Source organism: Python bivittatus, unplaced genomic scaffold (assembly GCF_059951505.1).
Source record: "Python bivittatus isolate LINGU-HERP-01145 unplaced genomic scaffold, Pbiv_v1 ctg000220_np1212, whole genome shotgun sequence".
Taxonomy (NCBI): domain Eukaryota; kingdom Metazoa; phylum Chordata; class Lepidosauria; order Squamata; family Pythonidae; genus Python; species Python bivittatus.
Window position 1 is genome coordinate 29,564,975 of NW_028277048.1, and position 24,627 is coordinate 29,589,601.

At 44.4% G+C, this 24,627-nt stretch overlaps 1 protein-coding gene across 2 annotated transcripts in view; it reads left to right on the plus strand.

Moving 5' to 3' along the window:
- The first annotated feature begins 1,015 nt into the window (after positions 1–1,015).
- The window catches only part of RHBDL3 (rhomboid like 3), a 133,600-nt gene continuing 109,988 nt past the window's right edge, over positions 1,016–24,627 (plus strand). Inside the window, exons 1-3 of one of the 2 annotated variants that reach the window (XM_088138220.1) lie at positions 1,016–2,397; positions 6,617–6,763; positions 13,006–13,029. In XM_088138220.1, the coding sequence (XP_087994346.1) occupies positions 2,269–2,397; positions 6,617–6,763; positions 13,006–13,029 (300 nt within the window). In that variant the 5' untranslated portion in view covers positions 1,016–2,268. The remainder of the gene's footprint in view (positions 2,398–6,616; positions 6,764–13,005; positions 13,030–24,627) is intronic. The other variant, XM_088138221.1, reaches the window with a different exon arrangement.

Below are 24,627 nucleotides of genomic sequence, written 5' to 3' on the forward strand. Positions count from 1 at the left end.
AGCTGTATCCTTATAATAGATAATAGCCTGCTATCCTGTGCTCCCCTTATGCTTACTCATTGGGGCCTTCCTACCAGTCAATATATCCCGGAAAAGAATAGTAAGGACTGGGTGCTATCAACCAGCTGTGTCTTTAAAACAGATTAATCTGCAGATACGAGCAGGACGGAAAAGCTATCTCCTACTGAGAGACAGCTGCAAAAAGAGTAACTTTTTGCGAGCTGGGCGGCCATATAAAGTAAATAAAGAAAGAAATGCGGCTGTCGGGCACCGGCTCGCCACGAGGAAGTCGTGAGGTCCATCGCCGCGCACCGAAAGCAGAGAAGGAAGCTGGGCCGCCCTTCGAGTCCCTTTTTCTGATGGAAAGCCTCATTTGCATTTACCGGAGAACAGCCGAGCCGCTGGGATTACTCTCGGTTTAGCCTCCCCCGCCACCTGCCGGCCGAGGATTTCCGAAGGAGGGAAAGCCCTCCGCGGCCCCCCCCGCGCCTGCCCGCCCCCGCTCCCGCTCCGGACTCTTCACCGCTGGCGCATTGACCACGTGCGCCCTGCAACGCGTCATTCTCCCTATGTAAACAAGGGGGCGGGGCTATGCTAAACCAGATCCCGCTCTTTCTCGAAAGTAAGTGGGACTCCCGGTTCAGGAGTCCTCCGGGGATCGTGGCGGGTGATTAATAAACTTCCTCCTAATAAATCGCTCGCCTCCCTTCCTCCCCCACCCCGCCTTTAGCGCAGAGTACAGAGAAAAGAGGCGGAGGCTGCTGGGCTCGCGGCCAGGAAGGGCGCGCCCCGTCCAGTCCCGTCCCGTCCCGTCCCGTCCCATCCCATCCCTGGGATCCTGCGGGCAGCCGCAAATCCTCCGGTTTGCCAAGCCGCGCTCGGGTCGAAGAGCAACCCCGGTGGCAAAGCAATGAATGCAGCAAACGGCGCTCCTGCGGCCGGTCCTGGCGGCGAGGACGCGCTTCGCTCGCTCCCTCTAAGCGATGCCAGCCCAGGGAGCCCACGTGCTGGTTAGATCCACCGCCGGCTCGGAGCGTCGGGTCCTCGTCTGTCTCCGTTTTCCGCCGCTTTGCCCCGGCCATGAGCTGATCGCTTTTCCCTGCTGGGGCTGGAGGCAATCGCCGTTGAGTTCTTGCAGCGATCGGCTGCGTTGCCTTCCGCAAAGCGGACTTATGGCAACATCGAGCGACGTTCCTTGCGCGGTCGTCCCGAGGTGGTCGCAGAGTTACCGGCTCATCAGAGGTCGAGATTGCAGTTCTGACAACGCCGGGAGTCGGGGAGCAGCTGGGAGATAGACCTTCGTTGCAAGGTCACCGGAGAAGAGAAGGAGAGAGGGCTGGCGCTTTTTGCACGCATGCCCCTGCCTTCTGTGGGGCTTGTTGCGGCCGGAGCGGGAATCCGACTTCGGCGTCCTAACGCGGCGGGCTCCAAATCCTCCGCAGTCACGGTACGGTCGACGGAAAGTTGTGCGCCTTTGCAGCGCCGGGAACGCGGCAGCCGCGTCCGAGGAAGGACAGGAACTTCTTCCAGGATCCCTGCCTAGGCAATCTCTTGGTTGGCTCCCCAGGGTGTAGCCCGAGGCGTGTGCCAGCCGGGGTGGGGAGTGGGGGCGAGGCGTCCTGCCAATCTTGGGAAGAAGCGCGGCCCCCACTTCCCTGAGAGGAAAGGGGAGGGATGAACGCGGCGATGGCTCTGGGGCCGCCACGGAACAGCGGCTATCCTCTGCTCGCGTGGCGCGGCGCGGCTCCCCGCGAGACTGAGGCGGCGGCGGCGGCGGCGATGGCACGGGCTCCGTGCCCGAAGGCGCTTTGAGCAGTCGCCTGCTGGTCCCGCACGAACGGGGAGCGGAGGAGACGCTGCGCGAGTGACAAAAGTTTGGCCGAGCCTTCCTCCTCTTTCTAAAGTGAGCCGGCCGTAGTAAGTTCACATCCCTTCCCCGGCGCGACGGACTCCGGATCACCTTTTGGACTTCTTGTGGACTTGGAGCCGAGACAGCCCAGCCTGATCATGCCCCTTGGGGAGCTCGACCACGCGGTGCCTCTCACCCTGCAGGGTCCTCGCTCCTAAGGCGGATTCGCCTCTGCCCCCGGGCTGCGAGCGGCATGGAAGAGCGCCGGGGCAGCGGCGCGCTGCGGGGGCGGCTTTGAAAGTTGGGCGCGCCGTCCCTTCCGGGGCGCCCGCGCCCTCCGCCGCTCGCGCCCACGAGGGGAGCACCCGAGGAGGAGGGGAGGGGATCGCCGGGTGAGGCGTCGCCTGCTGCCTCCAAGGATGGGAGACGGATTGCCGGAGCCAGCCCGCGTTGCAAAGCCTTCTCCCGCCGTGGCCGCCTGCTCCGAGGCAGAAGCGATCGAGGTCTTGGAGAGCGCGGAGGAGGGCTTTCCTGGCGCCGCAGAGGACGTAAGTTTCATCTGAGGTCGCTCTCGCCCTCCGAGGACTTTAATCGCTTCGAGCGCTTAAGCGTAAACGTTAGCATCCCAGAGAGGGGAGTTGGACTCTTTCTAGGAAGAGAAGGTCGGAAGACACTCCCCAGGATCTTTGTGGGTGCCCTGCGGCAGGTTTACCGGGGAGTAGCCTCGCTTGAATGCACCGAATTTACCATTCGGGAAGTGTGCCCAGGACCAGAGCCTTTTAACAAGGGGGAAGAAGGGTTTCTTTTATTCCCCCTCCAGTTTAATCTCTGGGACACTGAATTATATAATGACCACTGGGATTTTCCCTCTTTTTTTGTTAGCATATTTCAGCTTTCCCAACCTGGTGCTTCTGAATATGTTGAACAACACAACAGCCGTTGGGGGATTATGGAAGCTGAAGTCCTTTGCAGCTGGAGGCACCAGGTTAGGAAAGGCTAGTAGAAACCAGATTCATTTCCTGGTTTTAATGATGTGGCTTAACAAGTTCTTTTTTACTAAGTGTATCCTTTCACTGACTTCTCAAATGCTTGGCGATAGTTGCCACCAGCATAGGCTAGTCAGCCTCTGTACTCCAGGATTTCCCAAACCAGGCAATTTCCAGATGTATGGACTTCCGGAGCTCCCCTGTCAGTGTGCCCATTGCTGAAAATTCTTTGGTTGGGAAATACCGACTGGGCCACAGAAGCATTGGCTGGCTGCATATATATGTCCAGGAATGGCTGCTGTTGCCCTGCGTCTCAGCAGCTAAGTTAAAACTGAATGAACAGTTGCAATAAAAAAGGAAGGGATTTCAATGAATGGTCTCATATTCTGGACCATTTGGGCCCCACACATGGCTCCTGTTGAGCTGCACAGCACGCTGGATGATCTTTGGCCACGTCATCTCTCAGGCTCACCTACCAATTTTACAGGTTTCCTTTGAGGATCAAATGGGATCATTCCTTAAGTTGCTGAATTAGAGAGTTTGACAGAAAAGCAGAATGATGGTTGGGTTCATTCAACATGAAAACCCATAATTTGGTTTGGTTCTGGCTTGGCCTGATAGGTGAACCCAATCATAGTGGCTTATTCAACAAAGCAGGATTAAAACAAACATAGTTTAATGTCATGTACGAACCCAGCTAAGTCAGTGTTACCTTCTAGACTATTGCTTCAGGCTTATCACCACTTACATTACCACTGTCCCTCTTTGGCTGAATGATTTCTTCCCATTGTGCATTGCAATGGGGCATTAATATCCTTCCCTTAACTTACTTAGGTTGGTGGCATGGGAACAATAATATCTAATATGATGTAGTATAATCTGGAAAGACTTGGTATATATTGAAGCAAGTCCTGAATATTCTGTCCTCCAAAGAATCCCTAGTATAATTTATTGATTTTACTGCAAACCATAGGTGTCCACATTATGACATGCGTGCAGTGACATCATGATGCAAACCCCACTCTTTCATACTTGTGTTCTGATATCAGCATAGAAATGAAGGGGTTTGTGCCATGATGTCATGATGTGCGTTTTATCACTTCTCTCCCCCACCACAGATGCCCACGCTACAGGTTGTTACTATCATCTCATCTCTGCCCATTTATTTACTCCTTAGTACTGTTAACATTACTTAAAAGAGATGACTTCTAGAATTTCTGAACATTTCTTGACAAAGTACATTTATCTGAAGCCCCATAGCCTGTTTAGAATGTGTCCACATGTATGTTTATTTTCATTAGGCATGACATCATGCTTTAAATGTGAACCTCCGATCTTACTAAGCAGCCTAACTTAGTTTTAAGCCTTAATCTCTAAAGATTCTTAAACAGCGAACCTTATTATTTACCAAGCATGGCATCTTTCTTTGAGGATGCATCCCCCTTCATCTCCACAACTGTGTTCTGGAAGATTTAAAGATGTCCCGCCTTGCTCTTAACCCATTGTTGTTGCAAGATGAATTGCCAAGGGGTCCCAGGGACAGCCTGCACATATATTTCAGCATCTGTATAGTGAATTGCCTTATTTCAAGGAGTAATTCTGTGGATGCTCATTCTGGCAGGATTCTAAAGAAGGCCTCTCTTTTTTGAAAACTGACCAGTCGAAAAATACACCAAGGATTCAGACCCCTGGTGATCCCGCTCTGCTTCTCCATAGGGGACTTTGTGTGAACCTTCATAATGTTTCACTCAGGGAGGAATATGCAAAACTCTCCTAGCTCCTTGATAAATTCTTCATAAAATTATAGGGGATGGGCTGCATCTGAAGATTCAAGGAAGTTTATTCCGACCAAATGGCACACCACTCAAGTTCTTTGGAATTGCTGAGTTTTTCCTGGCAATGTGCAGCAGGTTTGGTGTGGGCTGTATGGCAGGGCTGTGAAGCCTGTGAACTCTGGACTGTGTGCAGATCCCAAACCTGTTTTTTATAGATTCTAGAACCTTTTTTTTTTTTTAATTAACAACAGGATTGCCAGAAGTCAGCAATGTGGTATGCTGTGTTTTAGAGGTAACATGGAAGCAATAGTCTAAGTCTAAAATGGCCTTGGCATAATTAAAAAAAAAAAAAAAAGCACCACAAAGAAGTTCCCCTCCAAACTGAAAGAAAAACCTCTGGAAAATCTCAGACATCCTGTGTGAATTACGCAGCTGCCCGTTTTGCACAATCTCCCTGTCTCAGTAGCTCTTGATAGTTTTAGTTGGTCTCTAAAAGGTTTTGCACCCTGTTTTCGGGTACTCTCCAGGTGCATTGAACAACATCATGTAAGATGGGTGTTTGGTCTAGCAGACATAGTTATAGTCCAGATATTTGGAGGGCATCTCATTAGGAAAAGATGGGAATGGAGTATTCCTGAAGCTCAAGAGGCCTCTTTGTAAATTAGGAATCTCCTTGCCATTACTTGAAACACCTGGGGGGGGGGGGAATTCAGCTGAGAAAATAACATTGAAAGAATTTGCTGGATAGAAGGCCTGGAAACCATGGCTCAAGTCTAGGTCTCTGTCCTAGGAGAGTATTGGTCTGTGCACTAAATCCCATCCCTTGTTCACGCATGAACCAACTGTGCTCATTAAACTGAACATCATCCAAAAGTTTAGAAGGTGCTTTACTCAAGAGATGCTTTTGCAGTTCAAGAAATGTAATATGTCCTGCACATGTTAAAGATATCTGTATCACAATTACAGTCTCCAACAGGCTTTTCTGATCAGGGGGCCTCCATACTACATAACTGGGAAGTTATGGGCGTTGCAATCAAACACATCTCAAAGGCATCCATTGGAGAACGCCAGGCTGTGGTGTAATCTCATGGCAAATCTAAGCAGTTTAGTTTTAGGCTTGCGTAACTGGTTTAACACTTTCATGTAAGTGACTTCTGGTTTATGGCATCCCCAAAAGGGTTTGTCTTTTTTTTTTTTTTTTTTTAATAAAGACGTTGGAGTTTCTTTGTGAATGATCCCCAGCAACTTCGCAGGTTCTACAGTTCCTTGGATAGGAGTCATGGCAGTTATATAGATTAGATATGGGCTTAAATATGTAGTGCACACATGCAAGAGAATTCTCATAGGATGCCAGATAAGAACAAACAGAGAAATGAATAAATATGGATGTGGCTGATGTGGGCTGAAACAGCACTCGATCAGGTATACTTTCCTACAATCAGATGGAGCCCATTGGGCTTAGTTCATTAACCTGGAGAAGCAATATGGTCCCGCATCTTTGAACACTTTGTAACCCCTGCTGATAGAACTTTGGAATTCCAACCCAGGTCTCACTTCACAGCCTGTTTGAAACAACATGGAACTGAGGAATCCATTATAGATTTTGGTGGTGTTTGTATGTGAATCATCCGTACAACTCTCTGAACTGTCAGTTTGCTCATTCAGGATTGATACTTTTAGCAATCATGTGAGAAATATCCCTCTCACCCAAATCTCAAGTACCCCCTTCTCCCCTGGGAATTTCCACCTTGACTTTTTATTTATTTAAAAGCATTTATATATTTCCCTAATCTAACAGACTTGAGTGAGAATAGCCTGATCCTCCAACAGATATCTTCAGTGATGACAATTTTGTAGGCATTCAGCATCTGACCCATCGAAGGAAGTGGTTGCTGTATTTTGCTAGTATTTTAAGTTAACCTCTGCCCAAGTGGCAGACAGAAAAATCCATATGCTGTTTCTTGCCTTCTTCCTATCCATACATCCCATTACTTCCTGCTTTATAGAACCCTAGAGTGGAAAGGAACCAAAGTTCATCTACTCCAACCGGCTGCCCACAGGCAAAGCTGCCAAGTCACCAGCCCCCCACAGATCAGCCTTTCCTGACCAGAACACAGTGTGACCCAAGCAGAGGGCAGAAGCATGCCAGAAAGGTACGTGCAGATGCAGTAGATGTAGCTTAGTGTGAAAAAGCCCTGTCTTCAGATCTGCGTGTTTTTTCACTCACTAAATGGGAAACACAATTATATGGGCAGGGGGAATCATGGGGAAGATTGGGGAAGAGGGCTGTAGGAAACTGTACTAAGCTACTATACGATACTCTTGGTCTGTCTCTGTTTACCCTGCAGTGTAAGGCAGTTTCATTTGGGGAAAAGGAAGGTAAGTGTATTGGCCCAAAATGAGTGTGACAATGACACATAGCAGTTACTGCACACCTCCTTCAGAGTTCTGTTTGTCTGAGGTCCCAGGGTGATTGGCTTGTACTAGCGTTCAGCATTTTTCAGGGACCAGGCAGCATTGCACAATCTCATTGACACCCCCCCCCCCCGTTTTTTTTCTCATGCAATCTTAGCCACCAAGATCTTATACAATGGTTGTGTTGTTGTGACTCATATTCCCACAGCTAAATGAATTGCCATTCATTCAGCTAGCCCAGTTTTCAGGGTCTGCACAACACACTGAACCAGAGACTAACCAGGAGTTGGGTTTGCACAACATTCTGTACTAGAGTTTGTGGTCAAGAGCATTGTGTGAACATGGTTTTAAGCCTCTTATGTGAGATGCTGAATTGCAGATCCTAGCATTATGGTCTCCTGTGCCTAGATATCAGTATTGAACATAAACAGCCAAACAAGCTGAGAGTTAAGTATGAGTACAAAGAAGACTAGGCTCAAGGATGGATTAAGATAGTCCTATTGAAGTTGATAGGATTTACTCCTAAGTACAAGTTCATAGGACTGAGTTCTCCTAGATTTCTGTTGCTCTTGCTAGCACTTTTATTGATTAGTATCTTTATTTATAGAAAGATTTCTGTCCTGCACTTCTAATGCATCTACATCACTCAAAGTTCTGTGCAGGCAAAAGACCCCACAAGTTGCCTATAGGATAGAAGAATTATTGCCATAATCACATTCCAGGTTAAATTTCAGAAAGATAACTTCAGAGATAACAGGAGTAAATTTTACTGATAGGAACACTGGCCTCAAAACATGGGTGGGGTGTCAGCATGTTGCCTTGCCATTTCTTTTACTTTTTTCTTCCCTTGTGAAAGAAACTTCTGTTTTCTCTTCCATCCTCAGGGAGCTTGAGAATTTCTTTTGAATTTCTCTTGATGGTGCTTCTGGGCTCACATTTTTTGTTGGAGCTGCTGGAGGAGGCTACTGCTACTGGGGCTCACCTCTTTCCCCTATGAAGCCTTCCTGGCAACTTATACCTCCCAAAGAATCCCCTTCGGATGGCTTCCCTTGGGATCTAATTGTAATGTAGGAAGCCAGGAAGGCTGTTAACTGTTAAAGAGATGGCTGTACAGTGAAGGACAAGTTATTCACCCACTGTTAGTCCACTTTGTAACTAAATAAAATGCCAGAAAGCAGCATTCCACCCATGGGACTCTGTGCAAAATCATCTTCTCCTTGAAAAGAAATGTTGAAAGCAAGTTCTCTTTCATCAAATTAAGTGAGAACTGGTAAAAAAAATACCCAGGACAATTAATTGCACATGATATTTTAAGCCTCTGGTTGAGTGGACAAAATAAGTGACTTTAGATCCCTGCAATAGCCTGTGCTTGGCTAAGACGACCATTCAGAGAACAGTAACATAAAGCATTAAATACAAGGTATGAAAAACCCCAAAGCCCAAGAGGGCTTCCAAATTTTTCAAGACAGACTATGCATCTTTGGGAGCAAGAAGAAGCCAATAGGCTCCTTTCTTAGGTTTATACTAGCCAAGAGAAGGGAGCCTTGGGCAATGGTTTAATTTTTCCCCTTGCCTGAATGAGATCCATGTTGAGAATGAGATCCATTGTTGGCCCAGAATTCAGATTTCCTAGGAATATGGTGACTACAGGAAGGATTCTCTATACAGCCCCAATGAGAAGTATCAGCTTCCTTAACGCTTCTATCCATCCTTAATATTTAAAGACATTTGACTTGCTGGATTTCTTTCCCAGGGAGTAATAATAAGCCTGGTATTATTACCTGGGAAAGCTGTGTTTAACAATACATGTAATTAGAGAGAAGAAGCTGCATTTAATATTACACAAGAGACCGGAACCAGCCTTTCAGAAGCAAACAGGCTTTTAACCCTCCCTAATTATAGCCCCCTGAATGTCTAGCATTTAAAGTGTCTCCAATCTTGTTTTTGAATTCCTTCTTGCAATCACTTGGCTAGCCTTGGTGGGGATGTCCCTTTTCTGCTGCAAAGAAGTTAAACGCATGGGATTCTTTTAGATTGTAGGGTGAAACCTGCAGCAACTTCATCGCTAGAACCGATAACTGACTAGGGGGGAAAAAGGCTTTTGGAATTTTTTACAGGCTTATGCTGGCCAAAATCATCTGGTGAAGGTTTTGTAGCAAATAAAGATTGCGTTCTGTTAAGATCTGCAGTTCAGACTCTGTCAAAGGCCCAGCCATAGAAGCTGGTTGACCCGAGGGCAACCAGATTCTGTGGGAGAGATCCAGAGGATGGTCTGTCAGTAGCAGCATCTCTTGATTAGCATTCTGCTTCAGTCTTCTTTCCTGGCAAAAAGAAGAGGTTACAGCATGGTTTTGCAGGTGCATTCCTCCATGCCTCTTTCCTAACATTTTCTCATGAACCCAGACTCTTAAAAAAAGCCTCCTCCCATTTTCCCTCAGGGGAATTTCACTGCTGAATCAAAAGCTTTTCAGGGTTAGAAAGATCAATCCATTGGAAAGATATTCTGGATGCAAATGAGCTCTTGCCCTCTCTCCTGTGAGTGTCCAGTAGCTAAACCCAGATGGAAGTTCCACTGGTGGAGATTCAGTGGGCTTAAGGACAATCTTGGAATGTGTGAAGTAGTAAAGAAAAGAAGAAAAAACCAGAATGGAGCAAGTATACAGCACTTTTTGCTAAGCAGTGACTGATTCTTTTCCACACTTGGAACTAGCACACCTGGAAAGGTGGTCTGTCACATCTGTAAAAGTGAGAGTGCCCTTCATGAGTTCAGCTGGTCTTCTGCATTGGTACATTGAACGACAGTTCAATTGGAGAAAACCAGAGCTCTTCCAAGTGCAAAGTATGTGCTCTGCCATCAAGCAATGGGCCCTTTCACACTTGCTCCTATGGAGTTTGCAACAACAGCTCATGTGATTTCAGATGCTGAATTTCCCAGAGCCAAAGAATGATGAACTCATTTCCTTTATTACAGTCATGCCAGAGAATGCTTGGTCCATTATGGTTGATTTGATATAAACATCTGACCTTCTGTTACTCTCCAGACAACCAGTTTGGGTAAGCTCAGCAGGAATTAGGTCACACAAGGCTCCAAGATGGCCCTCTTCAGCTCCTGAATTTGGGTCAGTGTGTAGGTGTGGGTTGCCCCTCTCTCTGCTTACTTGACAGACACACTAGCCTAGCCTTTTCCAGGCTGATGCTCCCTACATGCATTGGAAATTCTGGGAGTGGTTTTTGCAAGGTTGAAGAAAACTGGTCAAGCCTTTTCCAGACAATTTAATACCTGGTTGGCAGCTTCTATATGGCAGCCAGGGTTAGCATCCATATATTTTATTGAAAAGTAGCAACTTCCTTGCACTTGCAGTTGGGGCCTGCTTCCATGCATGTTAAATGTTTATAAGTTTATACGTTGCATTTAGCTCTTTATAGGCTTGTACCAGTGAGCCAGTTTTTAATAGCAAAAACAAATGGAGACTGGGAATTATCAGAGGCAAAGCCTTCGTTGTGTGGCAGTAGTAAGTGCTGCTTTTCTTGCTCATGACTAGCAAGCTGTCCCCATCAAAATACCTCTTCTGCAAAACTGTGACTGCTGCAGGAAGCCTCTTCTCCATCTGTTCATTCTAGAAGGGAATGAAAGGCATGTGAGTGGAATTATATTAACACGCCCTCATGTTGTAGGTTGGGATTAAAGGTGGCTCTAGGGTAGTTAAGACAGTGATGTACATAGAAAGCATTAAAGTACCCTCCAGAGTTGTGGGGATTCCAGCTCTTAGAATTTCAAGAGAGTGCAGCCCAAAGCAGAGGATTTTGGAAGCTGGAGTCCCAACATACCTGAAGGGTGCCATGGTGTGTGTGTGTGTGTGTGTGTGTGAGAGAGAGAGAGAGAGAGAGAGAGAGACTGTTGAAGCATTGATGCAATTTGTCAAAGTGGTATCCAGTTGTATTAATGCTTATGAAGTATCATTGAAGGTTTTGTGTAAGCATTTTCCCACTCATCCCCTTTCTTTGGAGATTTTCACCGAAGACAATATAATACTGGCCTTATGGAGCTGTATTAAAGCAGTGGTGACAATAATGTTGGCAGCACGTGCCCTACCAGGACCGTTGCACAGGAAAGTTTTTCAATACAGGCTGAGCTGTGATGTTGCTATCCTGTCTGGCAGCTTCTGGAATCATATTAAATAGAGCTGAGATTGAACGTTAAATCACTGGGAAGATTTACAGTGACAAGTGGGAATTTTATATAATTGAATATTCACTTAGGCAAGAACTTGATCGTTGTTAATGTGCAAACTCTGGATTCTCCAACAGTTTTCTGAAGCAGACCAACCATGTGTAGCAGATTTGACTGGCAGATGTTGTATGATCTTCTTAGTGTAGAATCGGCTGGTCTTTCTCATTTTTGATACAAGTACTTAGTCCTATTACTCTTGCAATCAACATAAAAGTAATACTTTAATTATCACCTCCTGAGTCTATGCAAAGATGTAAAAATTGACAAGTTGTGTGATCAGACCGACTCCGTCAGTGCTAGAAAAAAAATGAACAATAAAGCATTGAAATGGAAGTGTGAGGTTCCCTCCAAAAGCCCTGGAAATATTGAAGAACTAACAAAAAAGAAGAGAATAAGAAGAGAATGGAAAAAAAGGAATTTTTTGATACAGGTAGTCCTCGCTCAATGACTACTTTTTGAGCAACTGTTTGACGTTACAACAGTGCTGAATGAGAGACTTATGACTGGTCCTCATAGTTGCAGTTGTCGCAGCATCCCCACAGTCATGTGATCACGATTCGGAAGCTCAGCAACTGGCTTGCAATTACGCAGTCTAGCATCCCATGGTCACATGAACACCATTTGCGACCTTCACTGCTAGCTTCCAAAAAGCAAATTCAGTGGGGAAGCTGACAGGAGGTCACAAATGGTGATCACGTGATGTCACACTTAATGATTGTGCGGGATTCACTTAATGACAGCAACCAGAATTATCCCGACTGCTGTCATAAGTCAACATGGTCGTGTGACATTGTGCTTCGTGACTGCATCGCTTAGCAACTGAGTTGCCTATCCTAATTACCATTGTTAAGCGAGGACTACCTATACTTCTGGTCTTTGCATCTCTAGGTTGAAAGGGTTCTGAAATACATACTGGAGTGGTGCTACCTTCACCTCTAACTTAACTAGGGGGAAACTACTCATTGTCCCACACTTCTGAGAGGTGAAGGGAGCTGAAAACAGAAGGTGCTGCTTCTCTGAGACAGCTCCAGGGCTTTGGAGTAGTCTCCTGCTAGAGATCAGGCTGACCCCCTCTTTGCTGGCTTTCAGGAAGATATTAAAAACTGAACTATTTTGGAGAGTGTTTTAACTGAGTCGATGCACTCTGCAATCTTTTATTCCTTTTTATTCTCTTTCCTTTTTCTGATATTTTATTTTGGTTCTACTGAGTCTTTCAGTTTGGGGGTTTATCACTGTCATTTTATTACTATTTTTAATACTGCAGATGTTTTAACTTGTTACTCAATGTACATCATGTCAGCTGATAAGAGTTGTTGGATTGCAGTGGGATAGATAGAAATGAATAAGCAAACAAATAAATCATCTTTGCCAAAATACCCCTACTGAAAGAAATGAACTCTCTGCAATATATAAATAACAATTTAAAAAAGTCAATGAAGCTGTATTGAAATTAACTCTGTATAGAATACTGTGCAAATGAAAGCCAGGCTGTACCAAAAAGCTTCTGAATGTGGCTCTGGAGGTGTTTGGGTTGGGGGGAATAGCTCTCTGAGAACTAGAGATGCCACCTGTTATGTTCCTCCCCCCTCCCCGCTAGACTAAAATAAGCAGATTTTCCCTTTCCTATATTTCCTATTTTGTATTTTGTCTCTTTCAAGCAGAGTTCTAACATGAATTGCATTTCTGTGTTCTTACATTTTCCTCCCCTTTCCTTTTTCTTTCCTTTATGCCTCGCCTCTAACTTCTCAGCACTGGAAAGCTCTGTTTGATCAGGTAGGTGAACCTTTTGGAAATGTTTGCTTTAATACCTGTTAACAAGGGAGATCAAATGAGTCTCTCCATCAGGGAGGAATTCCTGAGTGTCCTGTAATGTATGACTCTTTGTGTTGTTGGCCCAACCCCAACTGGTTGGGCTTATATTATGTCCTGTGTTCTTCCTTTGCCCTCTACTTCCTGTTGTGCTTTTTTTCCTTTGTTGACTGAGATTTTCCTCCAGAGTGATGTCCTTAAAAAGCAAGGAGCTTAATGTGTTCAAGTTTGTTTAGCCTTTTTGTAGAACTCATACTTCAAGGTTGCCTTTGCTGGTCCAGCTCTTTAGAAGGAAGGCTAAATTCATCCTCCAGGGGTCAGTTTCTTAGGAAGGGCATACCGATTCTGAATTTAACTTCAAATTATTTACGAGTGTTACAAAAGAAGGCCAAGAGTAAGGGCTGATAAAATCTCCATGTTTGAAATTCCAACAATACATGGAGCAGATAAATATGAGAGCCTTATGCTGATTTAACTAAGCAGGCCACCTGATCATTGAATTCATTCAATACAGGCTTAAGTGCTGAGTTACCTTATGCCTAAATGTTTTATAGTAGTATGTAAATACTTTAAATCTTTTTATCCCATTGTGTGCTGCTGACTGAAGTACAGTTGAGATAATCAGCACAGGCAGAAATGGAAGCACCACGGGGATATTATTGCCCCACACACCTGCAAAGAACCCTACAAGCTGTGGTTGCTTGTTAAGCAGGTGCAGTTTGTGGCCTGTGCAGAAAGCAGAGTTCCAGAATGATGGAGCTGATCAGAGTCTGGTGTTTTGGCAGCTGAAATGGGTTGAACACCATGGGTTGAGGTGAGTCAGGGTCTTTCAGATCCAGTAATAAGGAGCAAAATATTTCCACCCATCTCTACATCAAGGTGGCACAACCAATTTGATAGGGGTGCTTATCAATGTGTTAGTAGCACTTAAATGTATTTTTGCTTATTAACTCCAGCAGAGGATCTTGAAACTTGGGTTTAAAAAGGTAACAAACTGTAGTTTATTATTTCTCAAAAATATCTGGTGCAAACAGGATTAACACTGCGCACAGGTAAGCTACAAGCTTGGTCCTTAGAATGGATGGACCAAGGCCTTCTGCTGGATTTTGTAGTAAGCCACCCCACAATGGCTTTGCCCTGTGGCTTGTATGTTCCTTGTTTGCATTTATAGATTGGGTGGTGCCTACAGAATGCTGTGTTTTTACCATGAAGTTGAGACCCCTTCTAACTGGTGAAAATTCATATGGAATCTTTTAACACTGACATATTTAGATGCGGAAAAAAGTCGTGTTCAAGGTACAGTTTCTCTCAAGTCCCCCTTTTTTTTTTTAGTAACATCTTATTTAGCAGAAATATGAAGCATATGTATTCTTATGTAAAGCTGATCCACAGACTCACTTGTAGCTTAAAGAATTAGTATTTCTTTATGCCAGTGAGCTATTGTTACTTCATCTGGACTTGCTGAAAGGTCCAGATTTATGTAGATTTATGAGGCAATTTACTAATTTGGTTCCTGCAAGTGGTTGAACCCAGAAACTTCTTTTGAAGCAGGCTGACCTGTCGGTGATGTACTCCTCTAGTCCTAGAGATGGCTTATTATTGTTCCCTAAGTAATCTTGCTGCCAGTGGTGATGAGTGTCTGTTTATAACCTGGTAAGCTGTGCTCTATATTTAACCCATAAATCTGGTCTGAGCAATATTCTTCATGGTATGCCCTGTAAGGGCAGGGGAAGGATCAGGCAGTCACATTACAGAATGGCCTCTGACCTGTCATAGTCAGGCAGTGGGATGAATTACTCCTGTTTTTATCAGATATGGGCAGTCTTCTAGGAAGACCACAGAAAATACCTGAGTCTCTTCCCTGCTTATGTACACTTAGTTATGTCATAAGGGAAGGGGGTTCTTTGCTTCTCTTTGCTCCTCTCAGGATGGGGGTGGTTGAGACTTCTTCTCTTGCCTTCTGTCTGAAGTCAGACACAGAGAAGAGCACTGTGGAAGGATGTCTGCTTTGGGCGCAGAAGTTCCCAGATTTGACCACTGGTCTCCTCAGACAGGCCGGGAAAGGCTTCTGTCTGAAGCCCTGAAGAACCATCGCCTGTTGCAATAAATCCAGCCAGGCTACATGGACAAAGTTACTGCCTATGGCAGCTCTTGTAGAACTTGGCTGTTCTCGGGGGGAATAAACAGGGTTGGATCTGCTTATTTAAATATTTGGACCCAAGAAATCTTAGGTCTTTAGATTAGACTGGGAAGTCAAAAGCCATCCTAGAAGAAGGAAGAAAACTACATGGGTGTATTACTTCACTTGAGACAGACTTTTAAAAGTCTATTTTAAACAGACAAATAGTCTGGCTGGCCAAATGTGGCTTTCAACGATCCATTGAACCCCTTTCTCTGTTCAGAGCTAGTACCTGCATGTTTCTGGTTCTCGCCTGTTCCATATTTCCCAACTATAAACAGAAGTGATATGCTTCATTTGTGGCCACAGCCATTTCAGCTGGAAAGAGAGCAAGGTATTAGTCTGGATTATCCAGTATGCTAAGCCCTAATGTGGCTTCTTGTTTGTGGCAGTGTTGGCTTACACCAGCTCTTATGATTTGTTAATCATCATTTCTGGATGAGGAAGTCATATTAGTCCAGCTAATTGTGTTTTGTTGAGTACATGGTGGCTAAACAAATCATGTTAAAATCTCTTTCAAGTCAAGGTGGAGCCCTAGTGACATCACAGGCACATCTGTCCACTTATTTTGGCATGATACATTGGTCACTTGCTGTTGTGTTCTTTCGAATTTTTTTTTAAAATTTTTGACTTCCCTGTCTAGTTTACAGTCCTGCTATTCTCTGCTGGTCTCCCATCCAACCACCAACCCGTCCCACCCCTGCTTAGCTTCTGAACTGAGACAAGGTCAGTCATGTGCTGCAGCCTGCTAGGACAAGGAAACCAGAGCTGGGTGAACCCAAATAATTGTGTTAAGTTCCCAACATTTTCCTGCAAGCACCCCTGTCCAGATGTTTGTAAGGAATCAAAGGGCTCCTGAAATTACTAGATCATGACTTTGAGGGAAAAAGGAGTATATTACTAAATTCTGTCTACATATTGGAATGCTTGCTTTTAGAATAGTCGTACTGCACTGATGACAATAGTGACATCTATCACTAGCTAGAATACTGGAATGGGAGATTAGTCTTGCTTCAATCCGGATACTCCCTGCACTGAAATCTCTTTGGACGTGCAGTGAAGTTACAGTTCCAAACCAAATATCATTCTCAGTTGATCCTGACACGCCATTCCAGCTGTCTGCTCTTTGCAACTTCTGTACTGGCAGCATTGGGAGGTACCAAGGTTCCAAATTGGGCAAGAGAGTGAGCAAAAAAATAGAAGGAATAATGTGTTGTCAAATGAGAGACTAGTACAAATGAGCTACTAACATCACCTTAAGAACTACAGAGACTTGGTTAGAACAGACTAGAAGTTAATTGAAGTCTCAAAATAATTAGCTCCTCTCAAGACAGGGGCCTTTGCTGAAATGTAATCTGTCTCTGGGGCACGATTACCAAAGATAGCACATCTCATGAAAATTGGTCTTCAAGTGTTCAGTGAATTTGTAAAAATTTTTATTGCATGTGGGCAAACCGGATGTCCTGCTTCTCCTAGATTCTAGAACCCAAGGCTGAAAGCCTGCTAGAATATACAGTATGTGCATAACAAAATATTTCTTTGTTATAATTAAAGATCTATTCTTCTATCAGGGGTGTCTGCAAGCAGATTTTAATATGCCTTTATTTATTCCATTGACATGACACTACTATAGTCTCATGCCAAGTAAGTGTGGCCACATATGTTATTTCAATGTTTATCTTTACACAGCCTTGTGAGATTGGTTAGTTAAAAAGTGACTAATAGTTACTTAGTAAGTTTCCTGGCCAAAAGAAAATCTGAATCTAATGTTAAATTAGGCAATATTAAGTCCTGCATTCTATCCACTGTTCCTGTGATCAATTAGGAGGAGGCCAGGAGGTGTAAACGAAAATAAGCCATGGGACTCAAACATTTAAACAGACCACAATCAGGACAATTGTTTGGCAAAGAAGCTGCCTGGAGAGGAGTCCTTTTGATTTAGAAGGGTCTGCTGGCAATTTGAGAATCACCGTTGAAGAAGTTACTCGATCTACAGCTAGTGGCTGATCTCATCTCATCTCATCTCATCTCATCTCATCTCATCTCATCGAGCAGACATTCAGAGTTGAGGGGTGCTGGTTTAGTCCCACTATGTCCCACCATCCACTATCACAAAATAAATGTTTGCGATAGTATGATGAAAATCTCCAGTTCTGTACAATCTGCTGACATACATTAAAGTAATAGTATAAGTAATACTATATTACTTATAAGTAAGTACGATACAGTAACAGTATAAACTGCTTCCTCACAATGTCTAAACCAACTCTCTATCTTAATAGTAAATCAGGAAAACCACGACACAATCCACTACTCCAGTGGGAAGTGTTGCGTAATGACCTAGCTTTTATTCTTTCTTTTTTCCCCCTCGGTTTCATCTGCTTAAGGGGTGGTAATAAGGGTAATGACATTACAAAATGTATTTGTCATTTTGGGTACTTTGGTTAGGTAAGAAAGTCTAAAAGTGTAATGGCTGCTGTTTAGCTTCTCAGATCCATTAAGAGGACTTTGCAGAAGGGCAAACTCATTTGCTCATGGTGGGCACGGGAGCTGAGCAAGGTGCAGATGAGCTGCTCCTCTTCCTAAGGATTTTTCTATTCCTTTTCAGCAGAAGAAACCTATCTGTAATACTTATAGCCAAGTGAGTCAATGTAGTCTTTTCCATCAAATGGTACCTTCCTGGCATCTCAAGCTAAGCTTTTCCCCATCCCTTTTCTGTGAGAGCCTTTTTCACTTGAGGTGCTGAGTGTTAAACCTGGCTCTGTACATAGGGGAGCACACGCTGGGTTACTGAGCTATGGACTTCTCCATTGTACACCAGCTACAATTCTATGAGATACAGCAAATGCCTGAGGGTGGGTGACAAGTAGTCGCCGTATGGTCAGATTGGAGTTGCAGGACCCTGGATAGCTCCAGGCAGGCAATCAAACCTTTTCTCCCTCTTGTGCCAGGCTGCCACTCTGAGGTCCAGAGCCTTAAAAATACAGTCTTGTGAGAATCCCAGTAGAGTGGAAGAGGTGTTGAAGTGGGGGGTATTTGTGAACTTATGAACGAAGAAGCAGGGAGATTGGAACATGGGTGCAACAAAGCAATAGAAAATGTTAAGAAGGTAGGGGTAGGGGGAACAATGCTAGGGAGAGGTCTCTATCTATGCATATTTCAGTACTGGATGTTCTTGAAAGGGGGTATATGTGCTGGTAGGTGTGCATAAAAGTGAAATGAGAGAATGGAGGGAATGAAGCCTACATATTTGGGATATGAATGGGAAAGAGGGGAAGAGGGAGTTATCTTGACAAGACAAAACCTATGGGTTCAAAGGAGTGAATCTGTCTTTTGAAATTAAGACCCGACATTGGCTTATATTCAGTTCTTGGGCAAATTCTTTGTCTTTTAGTTGACTTTGCTCCCCCTTACCTTGAAATGGAACATTTTTTGAATCCCCCATTCCCCCTTGATCTAAAAAGTTTAGTGTGGGTAGATATGGTAGGCTCTTTATCTTCTCACCTTTCAGGGCTGGAAGTATTAACAACTAGAACGGGAGTTGCAAGACTGACTTCATATATTTTAAACCACCCCAAACTCATCCTTACCTTCCCAGGAGAAATTCACATGTAGAAGATGCTTGCCTTGAGCTGGATGTCTAGCTGCTCTCTTGAAGCTCTTCCCCCACACTCTGCAGAAGCGATGCTTGCTCTTTAATGATTCAGAAAGCTGACCTGAACTTGCTGTTTCTCACTAGTAATGTCACTTTCCCCCTTTCTAGTAGTAATATAGGTAAGCTTACTCTGACAGCTCTATATTCCAGCTGTAGGCCAGGAAAATGCAGGACTGGCATCATTATGCTTACTTTATCTTATTTCTGCCACACTGTCAGTAAGTATGAACATGTTTTGCTTATCTGAATGGTTAAGCTGATGTTTGAATGGGAAAGGGTTGCAGTTCCAATTGTTTCACACCGTGGAGAATTGTTATTAGATCCCATACACTTTGAATATAATACGAGTATTTCTAGAGTAAAGCTTGCAACCGCCTCCCCAGTCTGGCATTCTGCAGATATGACAGACCAGAACTCACAGTCTACTGAAACAGCCTTTGGTCATGCTGACTGGAGACGATGGGAATTGTACTTCAGTACATCTGGAAGCTAATAGGCTGGGAAGACTGGGGTATCCTAGTGAGCCTTTCCATGTTGCCTAAGTTCAGGTTTCCTTTTTACCTTACCCAGGTAGTTTTGCGGACATAAGCCTGTCCAGCAGCTTCATGGAAAGGAGGCTCCCTTTGTTACATCGGGTCTCTTGGGCAGAAGTCAGCTTTGTCACATGGCACCATCTTGAATCGCAGGCATGCTTATAGTTACCTTTCTGACCCCAAAACATTGAGGTAAATCTACCCAGGCCTGTATGGGGCTGTTCCAAAATGTTGTCCTTCTCATGCTCTGAAACCTCTTTTCAGTCCTGAGGCTACTTTTTACCCTCCCTTCTGGGTTGTGCTTTTTGTCCTGCATGTGCAAAGCGACTGAAATTATGTGTATGTTCACAATGCTTATGCAGCTCCTACTATCTGGGTCCTCCAGCCTATCACTAGTGGGTGGATGAACAACAGGATCTGGTACAGATGCTGAATTTGAACTATTTGTCCTTTTGCAGCTTTCTCTTTCATTAATGAAACCATTTACATTCTTTTGCTCTCCTCTGCGCAGTGCCTCTGATCCAGCCATAGCCACTGGCCAATAACCAGGGCCATCCCATTCCCACATGGTGATGTGTTTATCTCCTTGTGTTCCTTCTGTTGGGTCTTTGTAGTATGCAGATGGGAAGTACACCCAAAACCATCGTTACACTGGCTGCACATGGCAGGAAATATTATTTCTACTCATCAGTCCCCTCCAGCCTTGGAGCTGCTTCTGCCTGTTTGTGGCATATTGACGTCTTGACTGGAGGAAGGAGGCTTAAGTAAGCAGCTTTGCGTAATTCATCTGTTTGCTACTCCTCCGGGTTGGTAAAAGTTTCAGGGGCTTTTCTCTTCTCATTAAAAATATATACATCTGCTTTTCTTCCCACCTCTGAAATGCCTGGAAATAAATTTTACACGAAGGACTGCAAGGCAAGAGCAGAACAATTGCACTAGATGTGGCATTGAAAGAAAACTGCACTTGAAGTATTACTTCTGTGCTGCCTTTATTCCCCAGTGTTTCCTTATGTGCAAAGATAGAGGTTTGTGCGTTTCTCAGAAGCACATAATGTACTGACAGTGTACTGACAACCCAGCCAAATATGCCAAGATATTTTTTTCCCCTTGGTTAGTGCGTAGGTTCTTTCTAATGCATTGCTCAGATCGCCACCTCCTTCATGTGCACGTCCATTAAAGCAAGATTATATTTGAAAACTTATGCAAAGATTGGAGGGTGGGAGGAAATGTTCAGCATCTTTTGGCCACGTATTGTTATGCAAGTCAGCCCTGTGTTTACGGTCTCATTCCCCCTGGCTGCCCTATTGTCCAGGGGAGAATCCTGTCTCTATAGGAACAGTGCCAGCTGGCTGGCTAGCCTAAACAAGGTCCTCCTTTTCTTTGAAGGCTGCTCCTGTGGAGGCAATAGACTGCCCTGGGATTTGTAAAAATCCTCTGGTTTTACCCTAACAATCCACGCTGAGCTAGCAAGATTTCTCTGTGGTTGGAAATGACTCTAGAATGCCTGTGTTTTATTTATAGTCCTGCATTTTCCTGCTGTATGCAATCTATCTATTAAGATCTATGTCTATGTCTATATTTGCTGTATTACTGTTGTCAATTAGAGAGGACAGCCTGCAGCCTTCCAGCTAATTCATGTAGCTCTTGCTGCAGTTTCTATATAGATGAGATTAGTTCAGACCTCTAGCAAACACCATCTGTCCTTTACCTGCAGCCGGTAGCTTGGAAGAGAAAATAGCCAGAGAAAGAAGGGTTCTTCCCACTCATTTTTGGCTCTACCAGAGGTCCCCTTAGCCCAATGCACCATGCAATGTCAGTGGTGGAAAAAATTACCCATTCTTGAGTAAATGCTTTCAGTAAGCAAAAGACAGACCATTTTTCTCTCCCTGAGATTGAAATAAATCTAAAACAGGGGTCATGACTTAGGATTTGCGGGCCCATACCTTTTTTATCTCCAGTAAATAGGGGAGGATTTGGGCTTGTCCCCCTTCTCACATCTGTTTTTGGTTGATCTGGCAAAAGAAATGTGCCTGTATATTCTAATGTCTTCTAGAGCCACTGGAATTTATTGTCTAACTGGATAACAGATAGGGAAAGACTGGTTTTCAAAGTGGAATGAGAATCCTCTCCTAGGCCACTTTCACTTCAGTACATCTGAAGACCTGAGTGCTTGATCTGTGTGGTATCAGTAATAACACTAATTTAGGTTTTCTCCTGCTATTTTCTCCTGCTAGATCTTTGGACATTTTAAATAAATATAGCTGAAGATCTGTACATTGACACTTATTCATTACTCAGTGGTTACGTTCTGTAAAACAGTAATTTTTGGAGGAAGGGGAAAAAAACAGCTAAAAGAAACTAAATCAAAAGAGAACATGAACCATGGCAGAAGCATAATTTGAAGCATAATTTGAAAGCATGAATCCTTGAAGTCCTAGTTAATAATGCAGGCTCAACTCTATAGCCTGGAGCCCAACTAAGTTAGCTGTACTTGTTCTGGTTAAAATCAATAGGGCTTGACACAACTAATTTGCCCCACTGATCTCAAAGGCTTGTATGGTAAGCTAATTAACAGCTCAATCCTCCATCATGTCTATTCCAAACAGGATTCTACTCTATTGAATCCAACAAGTCTTTCTGCCAGGGAATGAATATAAGACCACAGCACAGTCTGGATCCAGCTTTGCACCCAAATTCACTTTTTCTTTCCTCTGATGTGTCAGAAAGTTGCCTGTCATGTCATATCTATAAACCTAAGGCAACTATAATGGTATGTGAGAATGGCCTTGGGTGACGGGAAGGAAGAGATGATGCCTAGGGAATGATCAGATAAGAGGGGGCATAGCCCACAGCTGCATAATAAGCAGAAAAAGAGACTCAGAAAGGGACCTCCCTAACTTCTCAGACTGTAAAAGAGACGGCGGGAGATTTACATTGTCAGACTTGCAAGATTCTATTAAAGTAGCCTTATAATAAAGTAGAATTAGCTCATCTGGTCGTGTTTCCTGTCTGATCTATCTGGGAAGGCTGACAGCACCCTACCATTTTGCCTTCAACCATTTTGTTGGCTGTACTTTGATGCCCAGTTGATCAGCTTGAGGTCTTCATGAAAAAGTATTATATTCTCTGAATCCCCACATACCTGCTTTGAAAATTTAGTTTCTCTTCCTGTAGAGATAATTGTTTTCTTGACCCCAGCACAAAAATGAAAGTTAGTATGAAGGGCAGGCTTTGGAAAATATTTCTGAAGGTGTTCAGTGGTGCTACAGGTATTAGTCTCGCCCTGTGCCCCATTTGGGGCTACTACTAAAACAGCATGCTGCAATTGAGATCTCTGTCATAACACGCAAGGATACTCCTTTGTTATAAATGTCATCATGTTCTCCATTTCTCTATTCCCGTCCTGATGAGTGCACCAACATGATGTAGGGAGAACATCCTATGGAAGAGAATGAAACAATTCAAAGCAAGGAAGCCCTTCCCAGGGTAGCCCAGTGGATCACTTACCGGCTGTGTTCATGTATGAAGCTAAACTATAACAGACTTTCTTTGGGTTGGGCTTAAGGCAGAAGTCCAGAATTAGGGAGGATGCTGTGCTCCACGAAGGGCAAAATATTATTTAATTTCAATGTAAACTCTATTGAATTAATTGTTATTGTGATTGAATACCCAAATATTGTACCCAGCCAATTATGGCTTATGATAATAAACCAAGATTGAGCCCTGGTTCATGTAATACATGAACTCAGGTGTAGTTCCAATCTGTAGATTTTCACCTTTGCATTTGGATCACATCCTGGCTCAGTGGAGATAGTTTTGCTTTCCCCTGGGATTCACTGACTCTGGTTGCCATCTGTCGCGTAGCGATGGTTATTATTTTAGGCTGCAATGCTCAAGATGCCTGACTTTTTACCTACATAGCATGTGTACCCCATGATGGTTCCTGCAGCTGAACCAAGATCCAGTTGCATTGATTTATAGCACTACGTAGGATGACTAGTGGCCAAAGAAAGTTGCAGTCGAAAGATGCTTGCTGACAGCTGATTTATGAATCCAGGAAAGAGCCCTGAAAGGTTCACCAAGAATTCATTTGCTCCATCTGGTTCATGATGGCTGCCATTTCTGCTGCTACCTCCTCCTTTGTAAGCAGATGGAGCAGTAGAGCGGATCAACCCAACAAGCATCTAGGCCTGTTGCAAAGTAAGTCACAGGGAAAGGGGGTACACGAAGCTCTCTTCTTGTTGGAGGAGCTGTGCTTGTGAAGCAGTAAGCTGGAGTTAACAAGAAAATGGTGGCAATGCTCACATGTTCGTTGAGCACCTGTTAAGACTAAACATTATACAGTACTGCCCTCTAAAGCCATCTTATTATTTTCCAACCAAACCACCACCTCTGTTCTATATAATAGCCAAATTGCTCAAGTCATTTATTTGATAAATATATGTCCTGTAGACTTCCTGTGTGATTTGTTCAGACCCTTTAAATGGGTAGGTAGCAAGGCGTTGTCTGGGTGCAACCTGCAAGCTTTCCCTGACTTTACATGGAGCCCACAGGATGCAATGGGTTTCCAAGAGTAGCTTCCTTCATTGGTGACTTTGCAATTCAGCATCTTCTACCTCCTTTATTTTAGGCTGCTGGCTGCTTCTTTGGGTTGGGATAATGACAGAGGCTGGGATCTGGGATCCCTTTTGGTTCCTGCTATTTTGAAACAAAGGATGTGAAAAACCCTCTGCTTTAGAGGGGGGCTGCCAGTCAGAGTAGGCAATCTAAGGCTAGCTGGACAAATAGTCTAATCTGGAATTAAGCCATAGGTTGCCTCCAGCGTGAAAAGCATTGGGACTTGCTCTTGAAGGCATTGTGATGCCAACTGACCGATCCCTCTCTTGGCCTTTGCCCTCTGGGAAGCTGCTGCTGCCATAAGTCCTGGCAAAAGGTTGCAAAACAGTGGCCCAACTGTGGGTGCAGCGCCAGACCCTGCTTCTGAATGTGTGTCCCGCTTTGGAGTGCATCTGGCAGTTTCCCAGCTTCGAAGAGCTCCAAAGGAGAGACCACACACCGTGCTCTCAGGCTGCCGGAAGTTTTCCTCTCTGCCAGAAAGCAACCTGCATGTGCAGCTTGCTAGAGTAGTAAATGAAATGCACGGGAGCAACTGTCCGCTGTGAATTTGGGCTCAGTTATGCTGCTGGCCAAGCCTG